The sequence below is a fragment of the Triticum aestivum genome, chromosome 6A, assembly GCF_018294505.1.
Source record: "Triticum aestivum cultivar Chinese Spring chromosome 6A, IWGSC CS RefSeq v2.1, whole genome shotgun sequence".
In the NCBI taxonomy this organism is placed as follows: Eukaryota; Viridiplantae; Streptophyta; class Magnoliopsida; order Poales; family Poaceae; genus Triticum; species Triticum aestivum.
In genome coordinates, this window is record NC_057809.1 from 605223858 (window position 1) to 605249071 (window position 25214).

The following is a 25214-nucleotide window of genomic DNA, read 5'->3' on the forward strand; positions in this document are numbered from 1 at the left end:
ACAACTCGAGGTAGATCTTCTGTCTTTCAGACACCATATTAGTGTACTATAAGAGCATCTACAATCAGACTTGACAATCTGCCCCCACCCTCCCTAAACGCCCGCGGGCGCGTCTGTAGATAGCGCCATGCGGCTCCTCATTTGTTCTGCCGGACACCCACACACACCTTAAATGTAATTCTCAAATCCATGCAAACCATGTACGTGGGTCATTTTGGTCAAAATTAGTTCAGTGCACACAAATACAAATTGTTCATACTTAAGATTCCAAGTATGGATGTAATCAACCGTGTTGGGCCGGCAGGGTTGGGGGTTTAGTCTCACCTCGCCGCACGAGGAGCGACACGATTGGTTTAAATAGTCGCGTCGTCCAAAAACGATAAGCTTCTTTCTCACTGTGAGTAGGCTATCAGTGCACACTTTATGAAGGATATGAACTGTCACTATGAACACAAGAGCGAGCATTGATGGCCCTTTTTAAAAGTTAAACCATTTTCCCACTTCCCCTTTGTTCACTTTGTTTTGAATAATTTTTATCTAAAAGTAATGACCATGGGGCGGTGTCCCGTGGTGGTGACCTTGACCGGTTGGAGCTGTGCGAACAAGGACAAACAGAAAAAAGAGGAGAGGGCTGGTCGGGTAAGGAGGGGGACGGATATGGGTAAATTGGCGTGGGCCCTAACGATCAGTCCAACAATAAGAACGCGCCCAGGCCTCCCCATATCCGCCGCATATTTGGACTGGATATAAGGGGTGCCGATCAGCCAGGCGTTTGAGGCGCCTATTCTGATCGCCCTTTTTTTTGACCGGATTGTCCGTCCGAACCCACCGAGCTGTGGATGCTCTAAGATTCTCTCTCACTGTGAGTAAGGCCATCAATGCACCCTTTGTGAAGGATATGAACTTCACAAAGTGAGCATTGATGACTCTACTCTTTCTTAAGTTAATCAATTTTCACTTACCCCTTGTTCTCTTACTTTTGAATAATCTACACCTAGAAGTAATGACAGCGTTCATCCGAGTGTTCGAGCCAGTTTTGCAGCGTCCGGCTGCAGATGGTCTAACCTGCGATCACCCTCTCTTGTAGACTGTAGACGGGGTTAATTTCAGTAGCAAAACAAAACAAAAAGTGAACATAAATACATACTCAAGCATTTCATAAGCAACAACCCCTAGCCAGGCACCATGTCCCGCCTATCTCACGAGCCATGGCCACACAATGCCCCCAAACATATCCCACTTCCACAACTAGGCCAGGCACGGAGGATCCATGCCTCTTCCGTCTAGATACCTCTTTTGCACAGGTACCCCATCACACTAGGCAACCATTTGCATACATATTTTTGATGGTGATCTTTCCACACGTACGTACGTTAAAAAGGCTGTGTGCATACGTACGTCACCACCGGCATCAATTGCATCAGGGCAATACACAGCTGCCTACCTTACGTGCACATTTAAAGCTCCACCTGCGTTACAGCCAGCTGCCCTGCCATCCCTTACGTGCACGAAAGAAATTAACCAAAAGCCGAGCAGAAAAACTGCACACGAGGCCACGCACGCAGCGGGCCGCACAGGGGTGGCCACAGCGGTGCGGTCCGCATGGGATCCAGAACACGCGGGACATCGTCACTGTGAAAGCTCACCACACCTCGCCCCCGCCCTTTCGCGGATCCCGTGGCGAAACAGCAGACAGCGCGAGGGTCCAGTGGCTCGCCCCGCCCCATCATTTGCTCGCGCTGGGCTGGCTGGGTCTGGTGTTTGGTGTTCGGCGCGGCGCACCGGGAGCGCCATAGTAATCCGAGCCTAATCGAGTGCTCCAATCCCCACGCCTCCGAGCCTACCGCCTCGGCTCCGAGTCTAGTCGGACGGATTCGCCTCGCGGTCCCTGTGTTTCCATGCGTATTGCCAGCACGGGCGTGGAGGGGCTTTGTGCGTAAAAAACGAGGTCTTTCAGTATACTTGTAGAGTATATTTTAACTTTGGCATGCACTCCTCTAGTTAGTCTTCTTATTTTCGCGGTTAGAGGCTAACGTCGCATGCCTTGACCTAAATATGGATATTTTGTGTATAAATTAGCAACAACAAATCAAAATATTTCTTGATACACCGGGGCGCGGCGCCCCGTAAACACGATGTTTGTCGTGACCTGGGGGTGGTGGAGTGTACATCTAACTAACGATCTGATCAGATAGACTGAATGTAGCCTCACATGCCTCGACGTAAATGCGAATATTTTGTATACAAATAAGCAACACCGTATTTCGCAAAAAAAGTATCATTTTTTATTTTTTTTTGAACAACAAAAATTTCTTTTGACACTAGCACACGGTGCCGGTGAACGCTCCCATATCTTCTATGCCAGCCTTGATGTTGTCGTGAGCCGGGGGCGGTGAAGTGCACATCCGACTCATTATCCGGTGAAACAACGTTAAGGCAATGTTGCATGCCTCGGAGTAAATGCGAATATCTCGCGTATAAATAAGCATGAACATATCATAGTATTTCTTTTGATACACCGCCGCGCAGTGTTGCTAAACGCCCCCACGTATCCTAGGTCAGACTCGATGTTGTCGTGACCTGGGGGCGGTGAAGTGCACCTCCGACTCATTATCCGGTGAAACAACGTTAAGGCAACGTCGCATGCCTCGGAGTAAATGCGAATATCTCGCGTATAAATAAGCATGAACATATCATAATATTTCTTTTGATACACTGCCGCCGGCAAACGCCCCCACACCTCCTACGTCAAACTCGATGTTGTCGTGACCTGGGACGGTGGGGTGCACATTGAACTCATGATCCGATCAGAAGTCCAAAGGTAACATCGCATGCCTCGGCGTAAATGCGAATATACCGCATATAAATAAGCAGCCACATATAAAAAAAATCTACAATGCACTTGCGCGCGACGGGAAATGCTCCCAGGTCTCCTATGCCAGCCTCAATTTCATCTTGCCCCGAGACGATGGAGTGCACATCCATCTCATGATCTGATCAGATAGCCTGGAGGTGACACTGCATGGCTCGACATAAATGTGGATATTTCACGTATAAATAAGCAGCCACATATTAAATGTTTTCCTAGGATGCACTAGCCTTACATCAAAATATTTATTGAGACGCACTGGTGCGCGACGCCGGCAAGCGCACCCACGTCTCTCCCACCTCAGTCTCGATGTCATCGTCGACTAAATGCGAATATTACACGTATAAATAAGCAACCATATATCAAAATATTTCCTGGGATCCGTAGGACAGAAATAGTCTTGAGGTTGTTTGACACATTCTTCTTCCAACAACCATTTTTTGTCATAATATCCTAGTGTTCTACTTCTACCACTGGCAGCAAGCCAGACTAGAATGCCACTCTACCAAAATAGCAGGTTCCTGGGGCGCGGTTCTGCAAAAAGCACTGCGGCGCCCGCCTGTCATCCGAACCTTCCTGAACCCGGCTCACGATTCCGAGCCGCGGATCAAACCCCACCCCCACCCCCACACCCCTCCCTCATCTCTCTCCTCCCCCCCTGTCTCCCTCCCCTGTCCCATCTACTCTACTCCTCTCTTCCTCCGAGGCGGTGGTGCTACCCGAACCCAGCCACCCAGGAGCTCGCTCGCCCGCCCGCTCGCCAGCGCTCGGGGCGCGCGCCCGCACCCGCCCGCCCGAATTCGGCGCGCCTCCCCGCCAGCGCGCCGCGGCCGATCGAGCATTCCCGGCGCTCCCGCCGGCCGCCCCCTCGCTCGATTTCCGCGGGATTTCCGGGGCCCCGGGCCGCGGGACCGCCCCCAGCCGGTAATGTGGCCTCTGATCCCTTCGTTCCCCGCGAATTCGCGCCCGATTCGGCCGCCTCCCCGACTGATTTCCGCTGTTTTGGCCTGTTTTTTGTCCTCGTGGCTGCAGAATGGCGCAGAGCAATTGGGAAGCGGATAAGATGTGAGCGAGCTGCTGCCTTCCTCCCTCGCTCGATGTGTTGTTTGGGGATGGTATGGGTTTTTCGCTGCTCTGCTTTTGGCTAATTTTTTGCTGGGGGTGGTGGTGGTGGTGCAGGCTCGATGTGTATATCTACGACTACTTGCTCAAGCGGAACCTGCAGACGACCGCCAAGGCGTTCATGGCGGAGGGCAAGGTCGCTGCTGACCCAGTTGGTGAGCATCCATCCCCAGCTGCCGCTTAGCTGTCTGAGTCCCTGCGCTGTTTTTCTGGGGTTAGGTTGGTTTGTGAGGAGTGCGCGTCTGTAGGTGGGGACGGGAATTCGGAATGTGGAGTGGTTTGCCACTTTCCCATTGTTCTCAGCTTAGGTTGCTCTGGGAATTCGAGTGTAATGGTGGGTTCGTGCTAGCAAAGCAGAGCTGTGAATCCCTCGTCTTAATTGACCCAGCGGGCAGTTCTGTGCCAAATCAGGGCAGGGAGTTCAAGGCCTTGAAGGTGGCTTTGCAGAGTTTTGGGGGAAAATTCGGCACGGTTGCTGGGGACACAGGGTGGAATTATGAGAGTTGGGACTAAATGAGGTGGGACATTTTCAAATTTCTAGAGAGGTTTGAGACCTTTGAGGTCTAGTTGGGTGTAGCTTTTGCGGGAGTCATCCCCTGAACTGTGCAAATAGTCTTCAGTAACTGTCATTATTGCAAGGACAGCGGTAATTGTGGTGCATTTGTGCTCTGGATGTTGTTTGCATGCTTTTACTCATCTTACTTGATCAAGGCTACAATTTATTCCCCGCAAAAAAAAAAGGCTACAATTTATTATACCTGCGCTCGTGTTGATCTGGTTTGTTGGGAGTATTTCAGTTACTTGGCTGTTAGCGTCTTTTGTTGGGAGTACATGAATGTATTGTATGGACGTGCTGTGCTGTGCTGTGCATGCATGCAAGGCAGAACTGAATGGATCTTTTGTGGTCTTGTTCATACAGCAAATGTGAATTATCTAGGGATAGCATTACCATACAGTAATGAGTTTCTTGATGGCTGTTATTTCCAAAAAAAAAGAGATCCATGGGCACTAGCACCCTGGACATATTTTTATAGAAGAAGCCCACCCGAGTGAGGCGTCAGAAATTCGTTCCGGACGGGATTTGAACTCTGGACGCAGGGTGCACCACTGTGAACCTTGGCACTAGGCTACTGCCTAGTTGTCAATTCGCTGTTATTTCTCATAGTGATGATTTGGATCATGTCAATGTGTTCTGCTTTGCTTAAATTGGGCTGAAGATTCAGATAGATTTACTATGTCTAGTAGGGTTAATTATACGTGTGAGTTCTTCAGATATATTATATAGATGAGTTGACGATGCACCTTTTCACAAGCTGTTGAGAGTTGTCACATGTCAGTCATGCTTCTACTGAATGCTACTAAAGAAGTAAACAACCTATAAATAGAAATTAAGAATGTACAGTTTGACCTGTTAGTTTCTCAAGTAATAACGGTTTAGAGTTTCATTGCCATGGGGTGCATACCTATTTTGAATGGTACTGTAGTTGTATAGCAGAATTGGTTGCGCACAGCTTCTAGAATCTACATTAGTTTATATCATGATATGAACAGTAGTAATCAATGTATCCTAAAGGCGCCTATCTACCGCATGGCTAGTGGCACTCTGGAAAGAGAACTAGAGTGGAAAACAGCACCACACATGCAAGGTAAAATTAGTAACATGAGCATACTGGACAGGCACACAATGCCATACATGGGAATTGAACTCATATCCTTAGGAAATGGTGTGAAACAGAATATTGCCATTTTAGTCATATCCTTAGGAAATGGTGTGAAACAGAAACAGTTGCTGTTTTAGTACCCTGTATGCCGTTTTAATACCTTCCAACACCTTATGCATGTGGTAGTCATTCATTTTATTAATTATATTGTTGTTGTTATTATTATTATTATTATTTTATAGATGTAGAGGAGACTCATCCAAATACCACTGTGGTTAATTTTGACTTGTCATGCAGCAATTGATGCTCCTGGGGGCTTTCTCTTTGAGTGGTGGTCTGTCTTTTGGGATATATTTATTGCAAGGACAAATGAGAAACATTCGGAGGTTGCAGCAGCTTACCTAGAGGTAGATTGGGAATTGCCAATTTGCGTAGTCACTCACCATGCATGAGTTCATATTTTGATAGGACATCCTTACGCCATCTATATTTCTTTGAATACAGGCACAACAAATAAAAGCGAGAGAGCACCAGCAGCAGATGCAGATGCAACAATTACAACTCATCCAACAAAGGCATGCTCAAATGCAGCGAACTAATTCAGGCCACCCTTCGCTTAACGGTCCAATAAATGGCCTAAACTCCGATGCCATTCTGGGGCCATCGACAGCTAGTGTTTTAGCTGCTAAGATGTACGAAGAGCGCTTGAAGCACCCTCATCCAATGGACTCCGAAGGATCGCAGCTTATCGATGCTAGTAGGATGGCTCTTCTTAAGTCGGCTGCAACAAACCATACAGGGTGATCCTCCAGATCTCAGCCCAATTTTTTGATAGATTTTTCAAAAAGAGAAGACATATTATGTATTTGTGTGTTATTGTTATTCTCACTAAAACATTTTTTTTTGGAAACAGGCAATTAGTTCCTGGAAATCCTGGAAATGTATCTACTACGCTGCAACAGATTCAGGCTCGGAATCAACAAACAATTGTGGGTTACAGCACCCCTTCTTGTTTTATTTTAGTTCACAGTTTCTTCCATTAGTCACTGAAATGAATACTCTGATTTCTAACAGGACATTAAGAGTGAAGGCAACATGGGTGTAGCCCAAAGATCTATGCCCATGGATCCATCTTCCTTATACGGACAGGGAATAATTCAGCAAAAACCTGGATTAGGTGGTGCAGGTAGCTTTCCTTGATTTCCTTTTTAGAGTCAGCAATTGGCAAGAAATGCATTGCTGTGTCGAACTTGCTGTCTTTCCTGTCTTTTTGTCATAGAATTGCGGGAACCAAATTTCTAGATGAAAGCTTATGCAATTTTTATGCTTCAAAGTGCATCGTTACCATCTCTTGTTTCTATCCTGATAAACACCATTTTGAATGATAGGTAACCTATTACGCTTATTGTATGATGGCGTAGATGGACTTCCAATAACCCTCTTAATTTAACTTTCCTTTTATCTTTGTGTAGCATGAGTAAATTTGTGCAATAGCTTTATAAAATTAGAGGCTAATGAATATAGAAGCCATACTAAATTTGTTTTTCTGAGGTTTTTTAGTCGGTGGGACTATCTCCTGGATATAACGTGATATATTACTTAGCAAATGTTCTCAAGATGAAAATTATCGCTCTCTCGTTTTGTTCATTCTGCTTTTGTGGTGAGGTGTCTTTTCCTGTCAACAGGACTGAACCAAGGAGTGAGTGGTCTACCCTTGAAGGGCTGGCCATTAACTGTAAGTTCTACAAATATTTATTGCCTCCATATACTATGTTCTTGAATCTAATTACCATCTTACAGGGAATAGACCAACTTCGGCCAAATATAGGTGCCCAAATGCAGAAGCCATTTCTTTCAACACAGTCACAGTTCCAACTTATGTCACCACAACAGCAACAGCAACTCTTAGCACAGGCTCAAGTACAAGGGAACCTTAACAACTCAACTAATTATGGGGATATGGACCCCCGCAGATTTACGACATTGACCAGGGGTGGCATGAATGGTAAAGACGGACAACCTGCTGGGACTGATGGCTGCATTAGTTCCCCAATGCAATCAAGTTCACCAAAAATTAGAGCAGACCAAGAATATCTCATGAAGGTTTGTCTATTCTGGAAGTTTCTATTCCTTACATGGAGTTTGGTCTTAAGAGGTTATTTTATTTAGCTGTATACTGCTGGAATCTAACTATGGCGGAAAGTTATCCAGATGCAGCAAACATCTTCTCAGCAATCACAGGAACATCTTCAGCAGCAGCAACAGCAGCAGCAGAACCAGCAACAGCAGCAGCTAAATCAGCAGCAAATGCAACAGGTATTGACATCATGCCCAACCCAGGAAAAGACACTTGGCACAGTATTGTTTTTCTTTGTTGGTTTCCTTGGGAATAGTTCTCTTGGAAATAATGCCTGGAGGGAGTACAATCACGAAAAATCTATATGGAGATGACTATGGAATTTGTCGACTTAGTTATTCCATTGAAACAAATCTAAGTAAACTTCATGGCATTAAAAGTTTCAAATTTCATGTTTGTCTCCGCTCCCCCTCTCCCCACCCCCACCCCATCCCCCGTCCTCCTCTTTTGGGCGCACATGTGTGGGGTGATTTCCTAACAAGTTATTGACCTTCGATTTTGTTTCTTTACGAGCAACGTGCCAGTGCATTGCAACGGATCCAAAGTAGAATAATTCATGTCCACAAACTTGAAAGAAAAACACTCTAGTTTTGGTATATATGTATCACTAAAAATTTATTACGTTTCACTCAAAATATATTCCTTGGGCTGTTTTGATGAGGTGAGGAAGGGATGTGGTTGGTTTCAAGATACTAAGGGGTTTTCTGCAAATTGGAGCAGAGAAGTGGGGTATTGTTGCAAAAATGCCACAACTTACCTCACAGTCGTTAGATGCAGATCTGATGGTCAGAAATGACAGGATGGCAGACACACCATCAGGGCCGGCCCTGTGTTTCGGGAGGCCATAGGCGAACTCAGTGACATGGGCCCCTATGTCCTGAGGAAATATATATATGCATGTGTGTGTTAAGAGTAACTTTCAACCACACACCTTTAGTTTAAAATTTGATTATAATAATTCGACTGACTCCATCTACAATAATAATAACCAAATTCGAACTAACTCCATCGAAAACAATAATACTAAATAGATAGCAAAATGAAACTAACATGACATGATTACCTTAAGTAAGAACCAAAATTTTCGACTGACTTCATCGACAACAATAATACTTCAGTGTTTCAGAAAACGTTTCTTCAGGCGTTTCTTGATGCAAAGTCATTAATGGCACAATTAAGATCAACATTGCACAAGATATCCTTCTCAATGAGGCGGCGTTTCGGTGCCCGGGTGCATCTGCACCTGGTCAAAAAAAAATTCGGAAAAAATTCGGAAAAATTCAAAAAAATCCAAAAAAAAATTAGGGTGGTAGACAATTTGATGCGTGAGGTACGCTCCAATTTTCAAAACATTTGGACTTCTGTGCAGCTTTCAGCAAAAAATACAAATCAAACCAGAACAGTATATGAACAGTACACATTTTTACAGACCTCTGATTTATCTTTTTTGCTGAGAGCTGCACAGAAGTCCAAATGTTTTGAAAATTGGAGCGTACCTCACGCATCAAATTGTCTACCACCCAATTTTTTTTGGAATTTTTTGAACTTTTCTAGTATTTATTTTGATTTTTTTCGTGAGCGCAGGTGCAGATGAGCTCGGGCTCAGATTCGAATTTTCGCTTCTCAATGCAGTACATAACCACTTTCTGTCAACAAACACACCATACTTTCTGCAGTAAAAAACATATGAAAAGTGTCTACCAATGGCGTCCTTCTTGAACTCCAGATCTGGTAGTCTAATAGGTCCCTTCTCAATTAAAATATCAGACGATTGGAATCCTAGACGTACATGGATGAGTAGTTGAATAATACTCGAATATGCACATACCAAATAATGAATAAAATATACAAATGAAATTGTTAAATTGGGGTTGGGAGCATGGATCAGGTCATCAGGAACATGGATGGATCATGGATACATACTGATTCTGTGGTGTGCTCACGGCGTTGCAGACTTGCAGTCGGCCAAGTAGCGTACTTGCGGCCTTCCCGGATGCCGGATGGCCAGGCTGCCGGACTGCCGTGCGGCCGCGGCGCGCGCAGCGACGATAGCCAGCGGCGGCAGACGAGAGGGGGAAGACGATTAGACAGATGAACCGACGAGAAGAACTGACGAAGGAAAACGAGAAGGCAGCCGTGCACTGATGGCGAGCGTGACGCTTCGCTAATCGACGATCTCTAGTTATCTCATGGAGTCATGGGGCAAGCCCATCTGGCCATCTCGTTTGGTTTCTTTTGTAAAAACAATTACATATTTTTTGCTGGGCTATAGTATACATACATACTACATCATGGGCCCCCCTCCGCCTGGGCCCTGGGCCGTCGCCCCATCGGCCATACCCCAGGGCCGGCCCTGCACACCATCATCACCAACTGAGTCTTTTATAGGAAAAAAAAACTAGTAAGATGCCCGTGCATTGCATGGAACAGCAAGATTGGGGGTGGATGGCGCCGGCAGCGGCCATCACAACAGATTGTTCCGTGGCCTTCTGGATGTGCTGGGGAAGAGATAGGGCTGATTGTGAGAGACAAGGAGTTGTTTGTAAATATGAAAACAAGTGTCGGGCATCTTTTTGCAAAACTGCAGCAGTTTGCTTTGTATGCGTCAGATCTAGATCTGACGGCTACTGTTGAAAGATGGCAGGCACACCATCATCACCAACTCAGATTTTTATAGGAGTAGAAAAAGTAGAGAGTAGAGATTTTGTCCTACTATTTCGAACTAACTGGCGGCTACTGCAATTAACATCCCAAGTATCCATATCCATAACATTTCATGTGCTCAACATGTTGTTAACCTCAAATGTATTTTCCTTGTATTTTTTTGTTTCAGCTATTTGAACTAATTAATGCTGACTAGTGGACTGATTTTCCATGAAAAGATATCTGAATGCTTAAATTTGCTTCTTTGTGATGTAGTCATGGTTATCTTATATTATATCTGCTTGGTGTTATGTAACTATGTTTAATTGTTTATCTCCAGAACAACAGAAAAAGAAAGCAAGCTACATCGTCAGGCCCAGCAAATAGTACTGGAACAGGAAATACGGTGGGCCCTTCAGCCAACTCTCCACCGTCAACTCCATCCACACATACACCTGAAGGGCTTGCAGTAGCTGGCAATATGCGCCATGTTCCAAAAAATTTAATGATGTATGGTGCGGATGGAACTGGGCTCGCATCCTCTTCAAATCAAATGGTAGCTCATTTACCTTTTCTCATCTAATATGTTGTGCTGGATTTGTCTTACAGCCATTCTATGCCAGTTAGATATGTAAGGTTATTGTTTTATGTAACAGGATGATCTTGAACCTTTTGGTGATGTTGGCTCATTGGATGACAATGTTGAATCTTTCTTGTCCAATGACGAGGGAGATGCAAGGGATATTTTTGCTGCACTTAAAAGCCCAACAGAACCTAATCCACCTGCTTCAAAAGGTAGCACTTATGATGTTTTTAGTATTTGCAAACATCACATACATAACATACCCTTTTTTGTTTAGGTTTTACATTCAGTGAGGTTAACTGTTGGCGAACAAGCAACAGCAAGATAGTCTGCTGCAATTTTTCTTCTGACGGCAAGATCTTGGCAAGTGCTGGACATGAAAAAAAGGTACGAGTAACTGCCATGCTATAAATGAGCCTTTTTCTATGAAGAGTGGAACCTGCTTGCCTTTGGTGTTTATGGGTGTGCTTCCTTACTTGATTTTTGTTCTCTCAGGCTGTACTTTGGAATATGGAGACTTTCCAGACACAGTATTTACCAGAAGAGCATAGTCTCATTATCACTGATGTCCGTTTCAGACCTAACTCTACACAGCTGGCAACTTCATCTTTTGACAGAACAGTTAAACTATGGAACATTGCAGATGTAAGTTACGCTTATCAGTTTATGTATGTGCCAGCAAAAAATATCTGTTAGAACAAGACTGAGTTTTCTGGAAATTCATAAATTTTGGTTCGAATTTTGTGAATCAAACTCAAAAGTTGTTCTAATTTTTTCGTATGAACGGGATCCAACCATACTGGTAGGTATCTATTCAATGCAGCTAGCCTAGTGGCAAGACCCCCCACACACAACCAGTAGATACCGTGTTCGACTCTCATGCAAGGCATGTTCTATTTTCACGCTTTTAAGCTGTGATACCAACATTTCAGTGTTTCTTTTAGAAAACAAGGCTAGGCAGATACGGTCATGGGATTCCTGACCAAGCGATACAACAAACAAGCAACAGCACCAAGCTGCTCATGTGTTTGGCATAGTTTGTGCTTTTCCTTTTTAGAAACCATTCAAGAAAACAGAAGAAGTTTGTCCAGTTTAATTTTTTACTACCAAAATCCGATTTCCAGTGAGTTTCGCCAAATGTTGCCCAATATTGCACTCCATGGTATGCTGACAAACTATTGCTCAGGGGTGCTGTTTTGCTATGCCTCATTGCCTTGTATAGCAACATAAGCCACAATATGCTCAAGCACAGTGTGTCTAAGTACTGATCTATGCTTACTACTAGAGTATGGGAAACGGTGGTGGAAGTTATTTCAGTTATCTGTATAATTCGTTACTCAGATTATAATACGAGACATGACAATTGTGAAAATAAATTAGAGCATAATACAAATGTACTATCGGAGGTGAATGCATCCACTATGTGATGATTGTTTAAGTGTGCTACCATCAGACCCCTGAATTTTGAACTAGCTGTATGTACATATGTTTGCATTTTGTATATTGCCTGAAACTTGAATTTCTTGTTTGGCAGCCTGCATTCTCGCAGCATACATTCACCGGGCATAATTATAGTGTTACGTCACTAGATTTTCATCCAAAGAAGACGGAACTTTTGTGCTCTTGTGATGGCAATGGTGAAATCCGATACTGGAACGTGACTCAGCATTCCTGTATTCGTGTCATAAAGGTTGGTACTCTTCTTTAGGTCCCCTGAAAATCTTCTTAATAACTTATATAATGAACAAAAAATATACGATTGAATAATCTGTCTTTTTGTAAGTCTGACTACTGTTTTTTGGACAGGGTGGTACTGCTCAAATTCGTTTCCAACCTAGCACCGGACAGTTTCTCGCAGCTGCTAGTGAAAGTGTTGTCTCCATATTTGATGTTGAAACACATACCAAAAAGTACACCCTGCAGGTCTGTTTTTCAACACAAACGCATCGATGTTGCACTGTTTCATCTCTTTCATGAGAAGTTTATCTGCAATGTTTTCTGTTATTGCCTCCGCAAATGCACATTCCAAATCCCTCGTCATTGGGAGTTTTTTTAATGTGGCTGTGCTTGTAATCAATCAGATTGTACCAAGTAATCATGAAACTTAAGTGTTGATTATAATCTCAGGGCCATAACACAGACGTGCAGTCAGTGTGCTGGGACAACACTGGGGAGTACCTTGCGTCTGTCAGCCAGGATCTAGTTAAGGTGTGGTCAGTATCATCAGGAGAGTGCATTCATGAGGTCAGCTCAAATGGAAATAAGTTCCATTCTTGTGTGTTCCACCCAAGTTATACCAATCTCTTGGTGATTGGAGGCTACCAGGTAGTACTTGCTCTTCCATTGAGTTTTAAATTTTAATATTCTGCGTTAGGATTATGTCTAATGGTTTTGTGAAGTGTGCACCCTTGTATTATTTTTGCCAATGAACATCTTTAGTCATTTTCGTTCTTCTCGGCTGACAAGGAATTACTCTAACATAAGATTGCTAGTAATTTCCTACTCCCTCTGTAAACTAATACTCCCTCCGTCCTAAAATTCTTGTCTTAGATTTGTCTAAATACGGATGTATCTAGTTATGTTTTAGTGTTAGATACATCCGTATCTAGACAAATCTGAGACAAGAATTTTGGGACGGAGGGAGTATTAGTTTACAGAGGGAGTATTTAGCCATATGCTACTCAAACTCTGATGTGACTGTTTTGTGTTTTATACTCACTAAAATTTATCGTCGGCATTTTTGTCGGTGCAGTCCTTGGAGCTATGGAACATGGTAAAGAACCAAAGCATGACGGTGCCGGCTCACGATGGTCTGATTGCGTCGTTGGCACAATCACCGGTAACCGGTATGGTGGCTTCTGCGAGCCATGACAACTCCGTCAAGTTGTGGAAGTAACAATAATAATAATAAAGCCGATGCGCCTAGATAGTTTTTCTTCTTCTCCAGATAAATTGATATTCCATCAGTCGAGGCATAGAATGAGTTGTTGTCGATTGTGTTGTACCTCCATCAAGGCGAATAAGGAAAGAGTAGCTTGGCTGGTTGCCCGCCGCGGTCGAGCTGTTTAGGGCTGATTGCGGCGAGCCTGCGGAAGGAACTGTATGTATCTTGATAGGTGGTGTGTATGTAGCGTAAAGACAGGAAAGAAGAAATGTAACATTCCGGTGCTTAACTGGAAGGACTCATTGCAATTAGCCTCTGTCGGTTGGTTGTGAAATCTGTGGGTCTTGCGAGCAACAGTATATGGTAAGTTAGTTCTGAGTTACTGCTGCTGTTCGTGTTTGATCTTCTGCATAAAATTGGCACGCTGCTGCTAGCAACTATTGGTATGCATGCTCCAGTTTGTCAGGTTTTGAAGTGTGCAATCCGTCAGGTTGAGATGTCAAGCTGATAATTTAATCACTAAAAGGGATAGTGTTATGTTACAGCTTCAGAAGGAATTATTTATAAGTCGGTTTTAGCAATGAGGAAATGGACTAATATTTGTTTCGCAATTTGGCCTTTCTTTTCCGGAGGGAGTCAGTACTTTTTTTGCAATGTCACATGCATATGATGTTCGTTTGATCGTGTTCAACAACTATTTTTGAGGTATTCCACAACTTAATTTTGATTGTGTTCCGTGACTTATTTTAGTTTGTGATGAACATATTGTTTGATCTTCTGCAAAAATAAATAAAAAATGTCCATGTGGGTGTATAGGAGTACTAGGTTGACAATTTAGCTAGCTAATTATGTATTGTATGTGATGGAAAATATATGCACAGAAACTACATCCGCATATGAATCCAATGACATGCTATTTATGACATATAACACCTATTTAGTTAATTAAATTGATGATCTAAAACTACACGCCCGTCCTATACACCGAGACGGAGAAAGTGAAGTCATGATCCCACAGCACGCCAAAGGCAAACCAGCCAAAACGTCGAGCGGCCGTCGGTGGTTATAAGGGGAAAGCAGGATTATCCTTAATTAATTAACAACCATCAGCCCGACGGCCTCGTCCCTCTCACTGACTCACACCACACCAGCTCGCCCCGCCGGCTCCGTCCTTTCTTCTTCCTCCTCCTCGCTGCCGGAGACCTGTCCTTTCGGATCCACCTCCGGTGCGCGGTCGGGGCGGGGCTCGTCGGCGTCCGTGGCTACTGCAACTAATATCCCTAGTAATCAGGCTTGAAATCAGCTTCTTTCTGATGTACCCAAAGTTATTATATACTCCCTCCTTTTCAAAATAAGCGTCGTGGGAGGGAATATTTGCTTGGCACTATGTACCTATGTTTAATTTCTTATTATCTCCACAGATACACCTGAAGGACTCTGAAATGGCTGACAATATGCGCCATGTTCCAAGAAATTCAATGATGTATGGTGGATGGAACTGGACTCGCATCCTCTTCAAATCAAACGGTAGCTCACTCTCACGCTTTGCTCGATGTAACTTACGGCCATTATACGTGGGAAAGATATGTAAGGTGATTCTTGTGTCTACCAGGATGATCTCGAAGATGTAAAGGGCATTTTTACTCAACTTAAAATAAGCCTGTCAGAGCCTGATCCGGCGGCTTCAAATGGTAGTAGTGTTTCTGATGTTCTCCAGTATTTTGCCAACACCATCGTGTATGTAACTCGCCCTTTTTCGCTTAGTTTTCACCTTCAGTGAGGTTAACTGCTGGCGACCAGCAAGCAGCAGGAAGTTAGTCTGCTGCAACTTCTCTTCCGATGGCAAGATCTTGGCAAGTGCTGGACATGAAAACAAGGTACGAGTAAGAGTAACTGCCATGCTGTGTGAACCTTTTTTCTCTTATAAGATTGAAACTTCTGCACCTTTGGTGTTCATGAGTATATATGGTGCCTCATTCGATTTTTGTTCCCAGGCTGTAGTTTGGAACATGGACACTTTCCAGACACATCATTTACCAGAAGAGAATGCTTACCTTATCACTGATGTCTGTTTCAGACCTACCTCTACACAGATGGAAACATCTGCTTTTGACAAAACAATTAAGCTATGGAATGCTACAGATGTAAGTTATGCTTAGCTTTCTGGAAGTTCAAAATTTTGGTTCAAATTTGTGAATAAAACCTGAAAGTAGTTTTTTTTAATATATGAACCGAACCGAACGTCCGAACCACATGGGTATATCTATTGAATGCAGCTAGCCTAGTGGCAAGGCCCCACGCGGCACGCCCACAACCATACCTTGTTGGTACATGTCAGTGATTTTTCTTTTTTGGAAAAACAGGCTAGGCAGATATGTGTATCGTAACCCAGACCAAACGATACAACAAATAAGCCTCGGCACCAAGCTTCATGTGTTCGGCGTAGTTCATGCTTCTCTTTTACGCAAGTAATCAATAAATTGGAATACTATTGTCCAGTTTAAATTTTTACTGCTCAAATCTACTTCCCCTGAGTTTTGCCAAAGTTTGCCCAACATGCACTCAATGGTATGCTGACCAAATATTATTTAGGGGGGCCTATTTCTTTTATGCCTCATTACAGAAAAGGCTCAGCCCGAGTCTGAAGTAGGCTCGGACCTAACCCGACTTTGAATTAACAAAGCTATCAACCGGCCAAGATTACATGAAACATAATACAAATGACATGAAAAGAAACATCAGGAAACGCCCGAAAGATACAATGGGGCACTCTCCACAACTTACAACACATCGCAAAGCTAGTAACTAGAGATACAGAGATAAAGCACAACTAGCAGAAGCAAATGACCACAACTCTCAGGCGCCAAGGACAAAGAGCAATAGAAGCACCGCTGGGACAACTTGAACTGAATGGACGGCAAGAACAAGGATGAACACTGAAAAGGTTGAACGCAGCACCTCCCTCCACCACCGAAGAGGGTCACAACCCTCACAACGCTCACCGTCGGACTTGGGAGATGCTCACCGAGAGCTAGAGAGAGCCAAACTCAAAATCCAGGGCACCCACAGATCTTGACCTTCGTGGCGAAGACAGCTCACCATGCCGGACACACTGACCCGGACCTAGAGCGCCTGACAGCAACAGAGAGGCGGACAGCAGGGCGGTGGGACAACACCTCAGCACTACACCCGCAGGAACCAGCCGCCGACCAAAACCCCTACCTTCAACAACCCACACCTGAATCCATAGCTCCCCAGGCAACACCTCCGTGGAGGGGATGACACGCATGGCGCCACCGCTGCCCAACCAAGCCAGATTTTGGGTTTTCACCCGGGAGAAGAAACAGAGGTGGCAAGAAAAGGAACCACGACACCGCCTCCAAGAAGAATACGACACTCGAAGCCGACGTCGCTGTCGGGCCGAACCTAGGGTTTCCCTCGGCCCCGATCTACACCACCATCCCCAAAAGCACCGGATCCAGCAGAAGCCGCTGGCAACAGGCGCAAAGGGGAAGGGGCGGGAAGGAGGGAGCAACAAACCTTCAGATTTGGCGAGGAAGAAGGCCTCCACGCTGTTGCCGCCAAGCGCCGACACCCCACCACCCCTTCGGTCGAGGACGCCGACCTGAGCCCCTTGCACACACCGTCCAGGGCGCGAACTGTGACGCCGCACCGGCAGGGGCCGCCGCCCTGTGGATCCATACCTCCGCGAACGGAGCGACGAAGGCCTTGCCGTCACCGTCACCGGTGGCCGCACGGGCTTGCCCGGCGACCTCCTCAGGTGGCGGCAAGGAGGGGGAGGAGATGTGTAGGTGGCGGCTCTTGAAACCCTAGCCGCCGCTCGAGTCGCCCACGCACTCGACTTCTCAGTACTAAGATGTACTTACGGAAATCTGTTGGTGCTCCGGGAGCGCGCGCTCCTGCACGCAAAAATATTTTTTGAAATGCCAAAAAAATTCCAACAAAAAATTCTATGTGTTCTTTGTCACATCCAAGTGCTACATACAAATTTGTAGGCAAAAAGATTAAACATTTTGTCCTGTGTACAAAAACAAAATGAACACCACATGTTACCCCAAAAATGTCACCCTAAATTTGTTTTTTTTTTTCACCGGAGAAAAGCTGCTGCTCTGTTTCGCATAATTTTTTTCAAGGATGCTTGCGACACTAATAGGAACATCAACAAAAAATTCAGAATTTTTTGAAAACATTTACCATATATTTTTTGTTTACTATTCATGTGGGAAGTGCGTGCTCCCGGGAGCCAAAACGCCATTCTCGATGTACCTAGCACTACAAGAGTACTGGAAAAGGCTGTGGAGGTTATTTCAGTTATCTATATTATTCATCACTCGGATTATAATATGAAACATGACTATTGTGAAAATGAATTAGAGAGCATAATTCATACTCCCTCCGTTCCTAAATTTAAGTCTTTGGAAAGATTCTACTATGAACCACATACGGATGTATGTAGATGCATTTTAGAGTGTCGATTCACTCATTTTAAACCATATGTAGTCCATAGTGAAATCTCTACAAAGACTTATATTTAGGAACGGAGGGAGTATATGTGTATTATCTGTGTGTTTGCACTTTGTGTATTGCTTAAAACTTCAATTTCTTGTTTGGCAGACTCGATTCTCTCATCATACATTCTCTGGGCATAAATATCCAATTGTGTCACTAGATTTTCATCCAAAGAAGACAGACCTTTTGTGTTCTTGTGATAGGAATGGTGAAATCCGGTACTGGAACGTGACTCAGCTTACCTATCTGGGTGCCATGAAGGTTGGCACTCTTCTTTCTGATCCTTTAAAATCTTCTTAATAACTTATACAATATGATTGAACAATTTGCTGTTTTGTAAGTCTGACTTTGGACAGGACGGTCCTCTCGTTCGTTTCCAACCTAGCACTGGACAATTACTCGCAGCTACTACAGGAAATGTTGTCTCTATATTTGACGTTGACACACATACCAAAAAGTACACCTTGCAGGTCTGTTTTGAGCACAGATGCATCAATGTTGCAACGTTTCATTTCTTTCAATGAGAAGTTCATTTGCAATGTTTTCTTCTGTTGTTGCCCCTGCACATTCACATTTCAAATCCCCTGCCTCTCTCTCCCTTCCTCACTCTCTCTTTAAACAATGAAAAAATAAGCGCGCTACACAAAATAGTGTCGCCCCCTAAAAATATGCTATTGGCATATGCTATAGCATGCTATAGCGTGCCATTAACGAGACATTGTACACTGATTAATTTAGCAAGACAATTTCCTTCACGCTAGCACGCTATTAGCGGTGCTATAGCGCACTATTTTTCCAGTGCTTTTAAATAAGCCCGTGACTGCAATCATTAAGTTTGTGCCAAGTAATCTTCAAACTTGAGCGTTTGATTATAATGTCAGGGCCATAACATAAGCATGCAGTGGTTGTGCTGGGATAACAGTGGGGAGTACCTGGCATATGTCAGTGAGGATCAAGTTAAGGTTTGGTCAGTATCATCAGGAGAGTGCATTCATGAGGTCAGCTCAAATGGAAATGCGTTCTATTCTTGTGTGTTCCATCCAAGTTATACCAACCTCTTGGTGATTGGAGGCTACCAGGTATAGCACTCGCTCAAACATTTGAGTTTCAAATTCTTTACTATCTTCATTTGAAGCATGTCTAATTGTTTTTGCGAAGTGTGTACCCTTGTACTTTTCTACCAGTAAAGTTCATTAGCTATCTTTAGAAATCTTCATTTCTTCTTTGTTGTTAAGGTTTTTTTCTAATTATAATTTGAAGGCTGCTAATATTTCCCTATAACATCCATATGCTAGCCTAAGCTATGTTGATATGTCTTGTAATGTTTGGGTCCTGTTATTAGCTTATATAACATGTTAACAACAAATTTTGATGTTATTGTTTTCCGTACTTTAGTATCATATACGGGGTAATCCTCAACATAAAACTCTTTAAAATGGGGTAAAAGTTGGCAAAAGGCGCTGTAAATTAGTAGACGTAAATTATCCTCTGAAAGTGGCAAAAATCCCAAGTACCAGCCTCTGATATTACTGTTAGTAGACATAACTCCATCGGCCCTTTGTCTGGCAAAACAACCAGTAGAGGAGCTATATATCCACAACATAAAATTCGTTAAAAGGGTTAAAAGTTGGCACACCAATCACTAATGGGGTAATCCGGATGAAAAATTGTTAAATGAGGTAATTCGCGTAAGAAATGTCAAAGTAAGGGGGTAAATACTGGAATTCACTCAAAATTTATCATCGGTGCAGTCTTTGGAGCTATGGGACATGGTAAACAACCAAATTATGACGGTACAAGCTCACGAAGGTATAATTGTCGCGTCGGCACAATCACCGGTAACCGGGATGGTGGCTTCCGCGAGCCACGACAAATCTGTCAAGCTGTGGAAGTAAGAATAATATGTGAGAGGAAGGAAGTGTATTTATCTCGATAGGTGTGTATATGTGGCGCAAAGATAACAAACATGAAAAGGACTAAAGTTGCCCTCTCTCCGCCCCCTGTTCCGTTTTATGAATGCTTGTCAGATGTAAGATGTAACATTTCCTGTGCTCAACCGTAACTCATTTGTAATCGTGATCTCTTTGTAATCAGCAAAGTTGTGAAATCGTCGTTGTTGGGTAACGTAGTAATTTTAAAAAATTTCCTACGCACACGCAAAATCATGATGATGCATAGCAACGAGAGGGGAGAGTGTGATCTACGTACCCTTGTAGATCGACAACGGAAGCGTTAGCACAACGTGGTTGATGTAGTGGTACATCTTCACGGTCCAACCGATCCAAGCACCGTTACTCTGGCACCTCCGAGTTCTTGGCACACGTTCAGCTCGATGACGCACCCCGGGCTCCGATCCAGCAAAGCTTCGGGGAGGAGTTCTGTCAGCACGACGGCGTGGTGACGATCTTGATGTTCAACCGTCGCAGGGCTTCGCCTAAGCACCGCTACAATATGACCGAGGTGGAATATGGTGGAGGGGGGCACCGCACACGGCTAAGGAACGATCACGAAGATCAACTTGTGTGTCTAGAGGTGCCCCCTGCCCCCGTATATAAAGGAGCAAGGGGGAGGGGGCGGCCGGCCTAGGAGGGGGCGCGCCAAGGGGAGTCCTACTCCCACCGGGAGTAGGACTCCTTCCTTCCTTGTTGGAGTAGGAGAAGGGGAAAGAGGGGAGAGGAAGAAGGAAAGGGCGGCTGCGCCCCTTGTCCAATTCGGACCAGAGGGGGGGGGGGCGCAGGCCTCCTTCCTTTTGGCCTCTCTCCTCTATTCCCGTATGGCCCAATAAGGCCCATATACTCCCCGGCGAATTCCCGTAACTCTCCGGTACTCCGAAAAATACCCGAATCACTCGGAACCTTTCCGATGTCTGAATATAGTCGTCCAATATATCGATCTTTACGTCTCGACCATTTCGAGACTCCTCGTCATGTCCCCGATCTCATCCGGGACTCCGAACTCCTTCGGTACATCAAAACTCATAAACTCATAATATAACTGTCATCGAAACCTTAAGCGTGCGGACCCTACGGTTCGAGAACAATGTAGACATGACCGAGACATGTCTCCGGTCAATAACCAATAGCGGAACCTGGATGCTCATATTGGCTCCTACATATTCTACGAAGATCTTTATCGGTCAGACCGTATAACAACATACGTTGTTCCCTTTGTCATCGGTATGTTACTTGCCCGAGATTCGATCGTCGGTATCTCAATACCTAGTTCAATCTCGTTACCGACAAGTCTCTTTACTCGTTCCGTAATACATCATCTCACAACTAACTCATTAGTTGCAATGCTTGCAAGGCTTATGTGATGTGCATTACCGAGAGGGCCCAGAGATACCTCTCCGACAATCGGAGTGACAAATCCTAATCTCGAAATACGCCAACCCAACATGTACCTTTGGAGACACCTGTAGAGCACCTTTATAATCACCCAGTTACGTTGTGACGTTTGGTAGCACACAAAGTGTTCCTCCGGCAAACGGGAGTTGCATAATCTCATAGTCATAGGAACATGTATAAGTCATGAAGAAAGCAATAGCAACATACTAAACGATCGGGTGCTAAGCTAATGGAATGGGTCATGTCAATCAGATCATTCACCTAATGATGTGATCCCGTTAATCAAATAACAACTCTTTGTCCATGGTTAGGAAACATAACCATCTTTGATTAACGAGCTAGTCAAGTAGAGGCATACTAGTGACACTCTGTTTGTCTATGTATTCACACATGTATTATGTTTCCGGTTAATACAATTCTAGCATGAATAATAAACATTTATCATGATATAAGGAAATAAATAATAACTTTATTATTGCCTCTAGGGCATATTTCCTTCAGTCTCCCACTTGCACTAGAGTCAATAATCTAGTTCACATCACCATGTGATTTAACACTAATAGTTCACATCTTTATGTGATTAGTTCACATCTTCATGTGACCAACACCCAAAGGGTTTACTAGATTCAGTAATCTAGTTCACATCGCTATGCGATTAACACCCAAAGAGTACTAAGGTGTGATCATGTTTTGCTTGTGAGAGAAGTTTAGTCAACGGGTCTGCCACATTCAGATCCGTATGTATTTTGCAAATTTCTATGTCAACAATGCTCTGCACAGAGCTACTCTAGCTAATTGCTCCCACTTTCAATATGTATCCAGATTGAGACTTAGAGTCATCTGGATTAGTGTCAAAACTTGCATCGACGTAACCCTTTACGACGAACCTTTTTGTCACCTCCATAATCGAGAAACATATCCTTATTCCACTAAGGATAATTTTGACCGCTGTCCAGTGATCTACTCCTAGATCACTATTGTACTACCTTGCCAAAATCAGTGTAGGGTATACAATAGATCTGGTACATAGCATGGCATACTTTATAGAACCTATGGCTGAGGCATAGGGAATGACTTTCATTCTCTTTCTATCTTCTGTCGTGGTCGGGTTTTGAGTCTTACTCAATTTCACACCTTGTAACACAGACAAGAACTCTTTCTTTGACTGTTCTATTTTGAACTACTTCAAAATCTTGTCAAGGTATGTACTCATTGAAAAAAACTTATCAAGCGTCTTGATCTATCTCTATAGATCTTGATGTTCAATATGTCAGCAGCTTCACCGAGGTCTTTCTTTGGAAAATTCCTTTCAAACACTCCTTTATGCTTTGCAGAATAATTCTACATTATTTCCGATCAACAATATGTCATTCACATATACTTATCAGAAATGTTGTAGTGCTCCCACTCACTTTCTTGTAAATACAGGCTTCATCGCAAGTCTGTATAAAACTATATGCTTTGATCAACTTATCAAAGCGTATATTCCAACTCCGAGATGCTTGCACCAGTCCATAGATGGATCGCTGGAGCTTGCATATTTTGTTAGCACCTTTAGGATTGACAAAACCTTCTGGTTGCATCATATACAACTCTTCTTTAAATCCATTAAGGAATGTAGTTTTGTTTATCCATTTGCCAGATTTCATAAAAATGCGGCAATTGCTAACATGATTTGGACAGACTTAAGCATCGCTACGAGTGAGAAAGATTCATCGTAGTCAACACCTTGAACTTTGTCAAAAAACCTTTTTCAACAAGTCTAGCTTTGTAGATAGTAACACTACTATCAGTGTCCGTCTTCCTCTTGAAGATCCATTTGTTTTCTATGGCTTGCCGATCATCGGGAAAATCCATCAAAGTCCATACTTTGTTCTCATACATGGATCATATCTCAGATTTCATGGCCTCAAACCATTTCGCGGAATCTAGGCTCATCATCGCTTCCTCATAGTTCGCAAGTTCGTCATGGTCTAGTAACATGACTTCCAGAACAGGATTACCATACCACTCTGGTGCGGATCTCACTCTGGTTTACCTATGAGATTTGGTAGTAACTTGATCTGAAGTTACATGATCATCATTATTAGCTTCCTTACTAATTGGTGTAGTAGTCACAAGAACAGATTTCTGTGATGAACTACTTTCCAATAAGGGAGCAGGTACAGTTACCTCATCAAGTTCTACTTTCCTCCCACTCACTTCTTTCGAGAGAAATTCCTTCTCTAGAAAGGATCCATTCAAAGCAACGAATATCTTGCCTTCGGATCTGTGATAGAAGGTGTACCCAACATTTTCTTTTTGGGTATCCTATGAAGACGCACTTCTCCGATTTGGGTTTGAGCTTATCAGGTTGAAACTTTTTCACATAAGCATTGCAACCTCAAACTTTAAGAAACGACAGCTTAGGTTTCTTGCCAAACCATAGTTCATACGGTGTCGTTTCAACGGATTTAGATGGTGCCCTATTTAACGTGAATGCAGTTGTCTCTAATGCATAATCCCAAAATGATAGTGGTAGATTGGTAAGAGACATCATAGTTCGCACCATATCTAATAAAGTACGGTTATGACGTTCGGACACACCATTATGCTGTGGTGTTCCAGGTGGCGTGAGTAGTGAAACTATTTCACATTGTTTTTAACTGAAGGCCAAACTCGTAACTCAAATATTTGTCTCCGCGATCAGATCGTAGAAACTTTATTTTCTTGTCACGATGATTTTCCACTTCACTCTGAAATTCTTTGAACTTTTCAAATGTTTCAGACTTATGTTCCATCAAGTAGATATACCCATATCTGCTCAAATCATCTGTGAAGTTCAGAGAATAACGATACTTGCCGTGAGCCTTAACACTCATCGGACCGCATACATCAGTATGTATTATTTCCAATAAGTCAGTTGCTCGCTCCGGAGAACGGAGTCTTAGTCATCTTGCCCATGAGGCATGGTACGCAAGCATCAAGTGATTCATAATCAAGTGATTCCAAAATCCCATCAGCATGGAGTTTCTTCATGCGCTTTACACCAATATGACCTAAACGGCAGTGCTACAAATAAGTTGCACTATCATTATTAACTTTGCATCTTTTGGCTTCAATATTATGAATATGTGTATCACTACAATCGAGATCCAACAAACCATTTTCGTTGGTGTGTATGACCATAGAAGGTTTTATTCATGTAAACAGAACAACAATTGTTCTCTAACTTAAATGAATAACCGTATTGCAATAAACATGATCAAATCATATTCATGCTCAACGCAAACACCAAATAACACTTATTTAGGTTCAACACTAATCTCGAAAGTACAGGGAGTCTGCGATGATGATCATATCAATCTTGGAACCACTTCCAACACACATCGTCACTTCACCCTTAACTAGTCTCTGTTTATTCTGCAACTCCCATTTCGAGTTACTAATCTTAGCAAC

The 25214-nt window shown here is 43.5% G+C and overlaps 1 protein-coding gene and 1 long non-coding RNA gene across 2 annotated transcripts; both read left to right on the forward strand.

The window, feature by feature from the left end:
* The first annotated feature begins 3518 nt into the window (after positions 1-3518).
* On the forward strand, positions 3519-14281 carry LOC123128935 (transcriptional corepressor LEUNIG_HOMOLOG). The gene is made up of 18 exons (XM_044549056.1): positions 3519-3793; positions 3902-3934; positions 4049-4146; positions 5950-6059; positions 6157-6452; positions 6566-6641; positions 6727-6838; positions 7338-7387; positions 7453-7755; positions 7864-7968; positions 10773-10988; positions 11089-11227; positions 11293-11402; positions 11511-11660; positions 12550-12705; positions 12822-12938; positions 13143-13340; positions 13768-14281. Exons 2-18 carry the CDS (start codon positions 3903-3905, stop codon positions 13909-13911), a joined length of 2412 nt encoding a protein of 803 aa, XP_044404991.1. The 5' UTR covers positions 3519-3793; position 3902; the 3' UTR covers positions 13912-14281.
* A 991-nt stretch (positions 14282-15272) lies between these two features.
* On the forward strand, positions 15273-15763 carry LOC123128936 (uncharacterized). Its single transcript, XR_006463506.1, has 3 exons — positions 15273-15426; positions 15512-15590; positions 15664-15763. It is a non-coding gene; the product is annotated as an uncharacterized lncRNA (long non-coding RNA).
* Positions 15764-25214: the final 9451 nt, after the last annotated feature.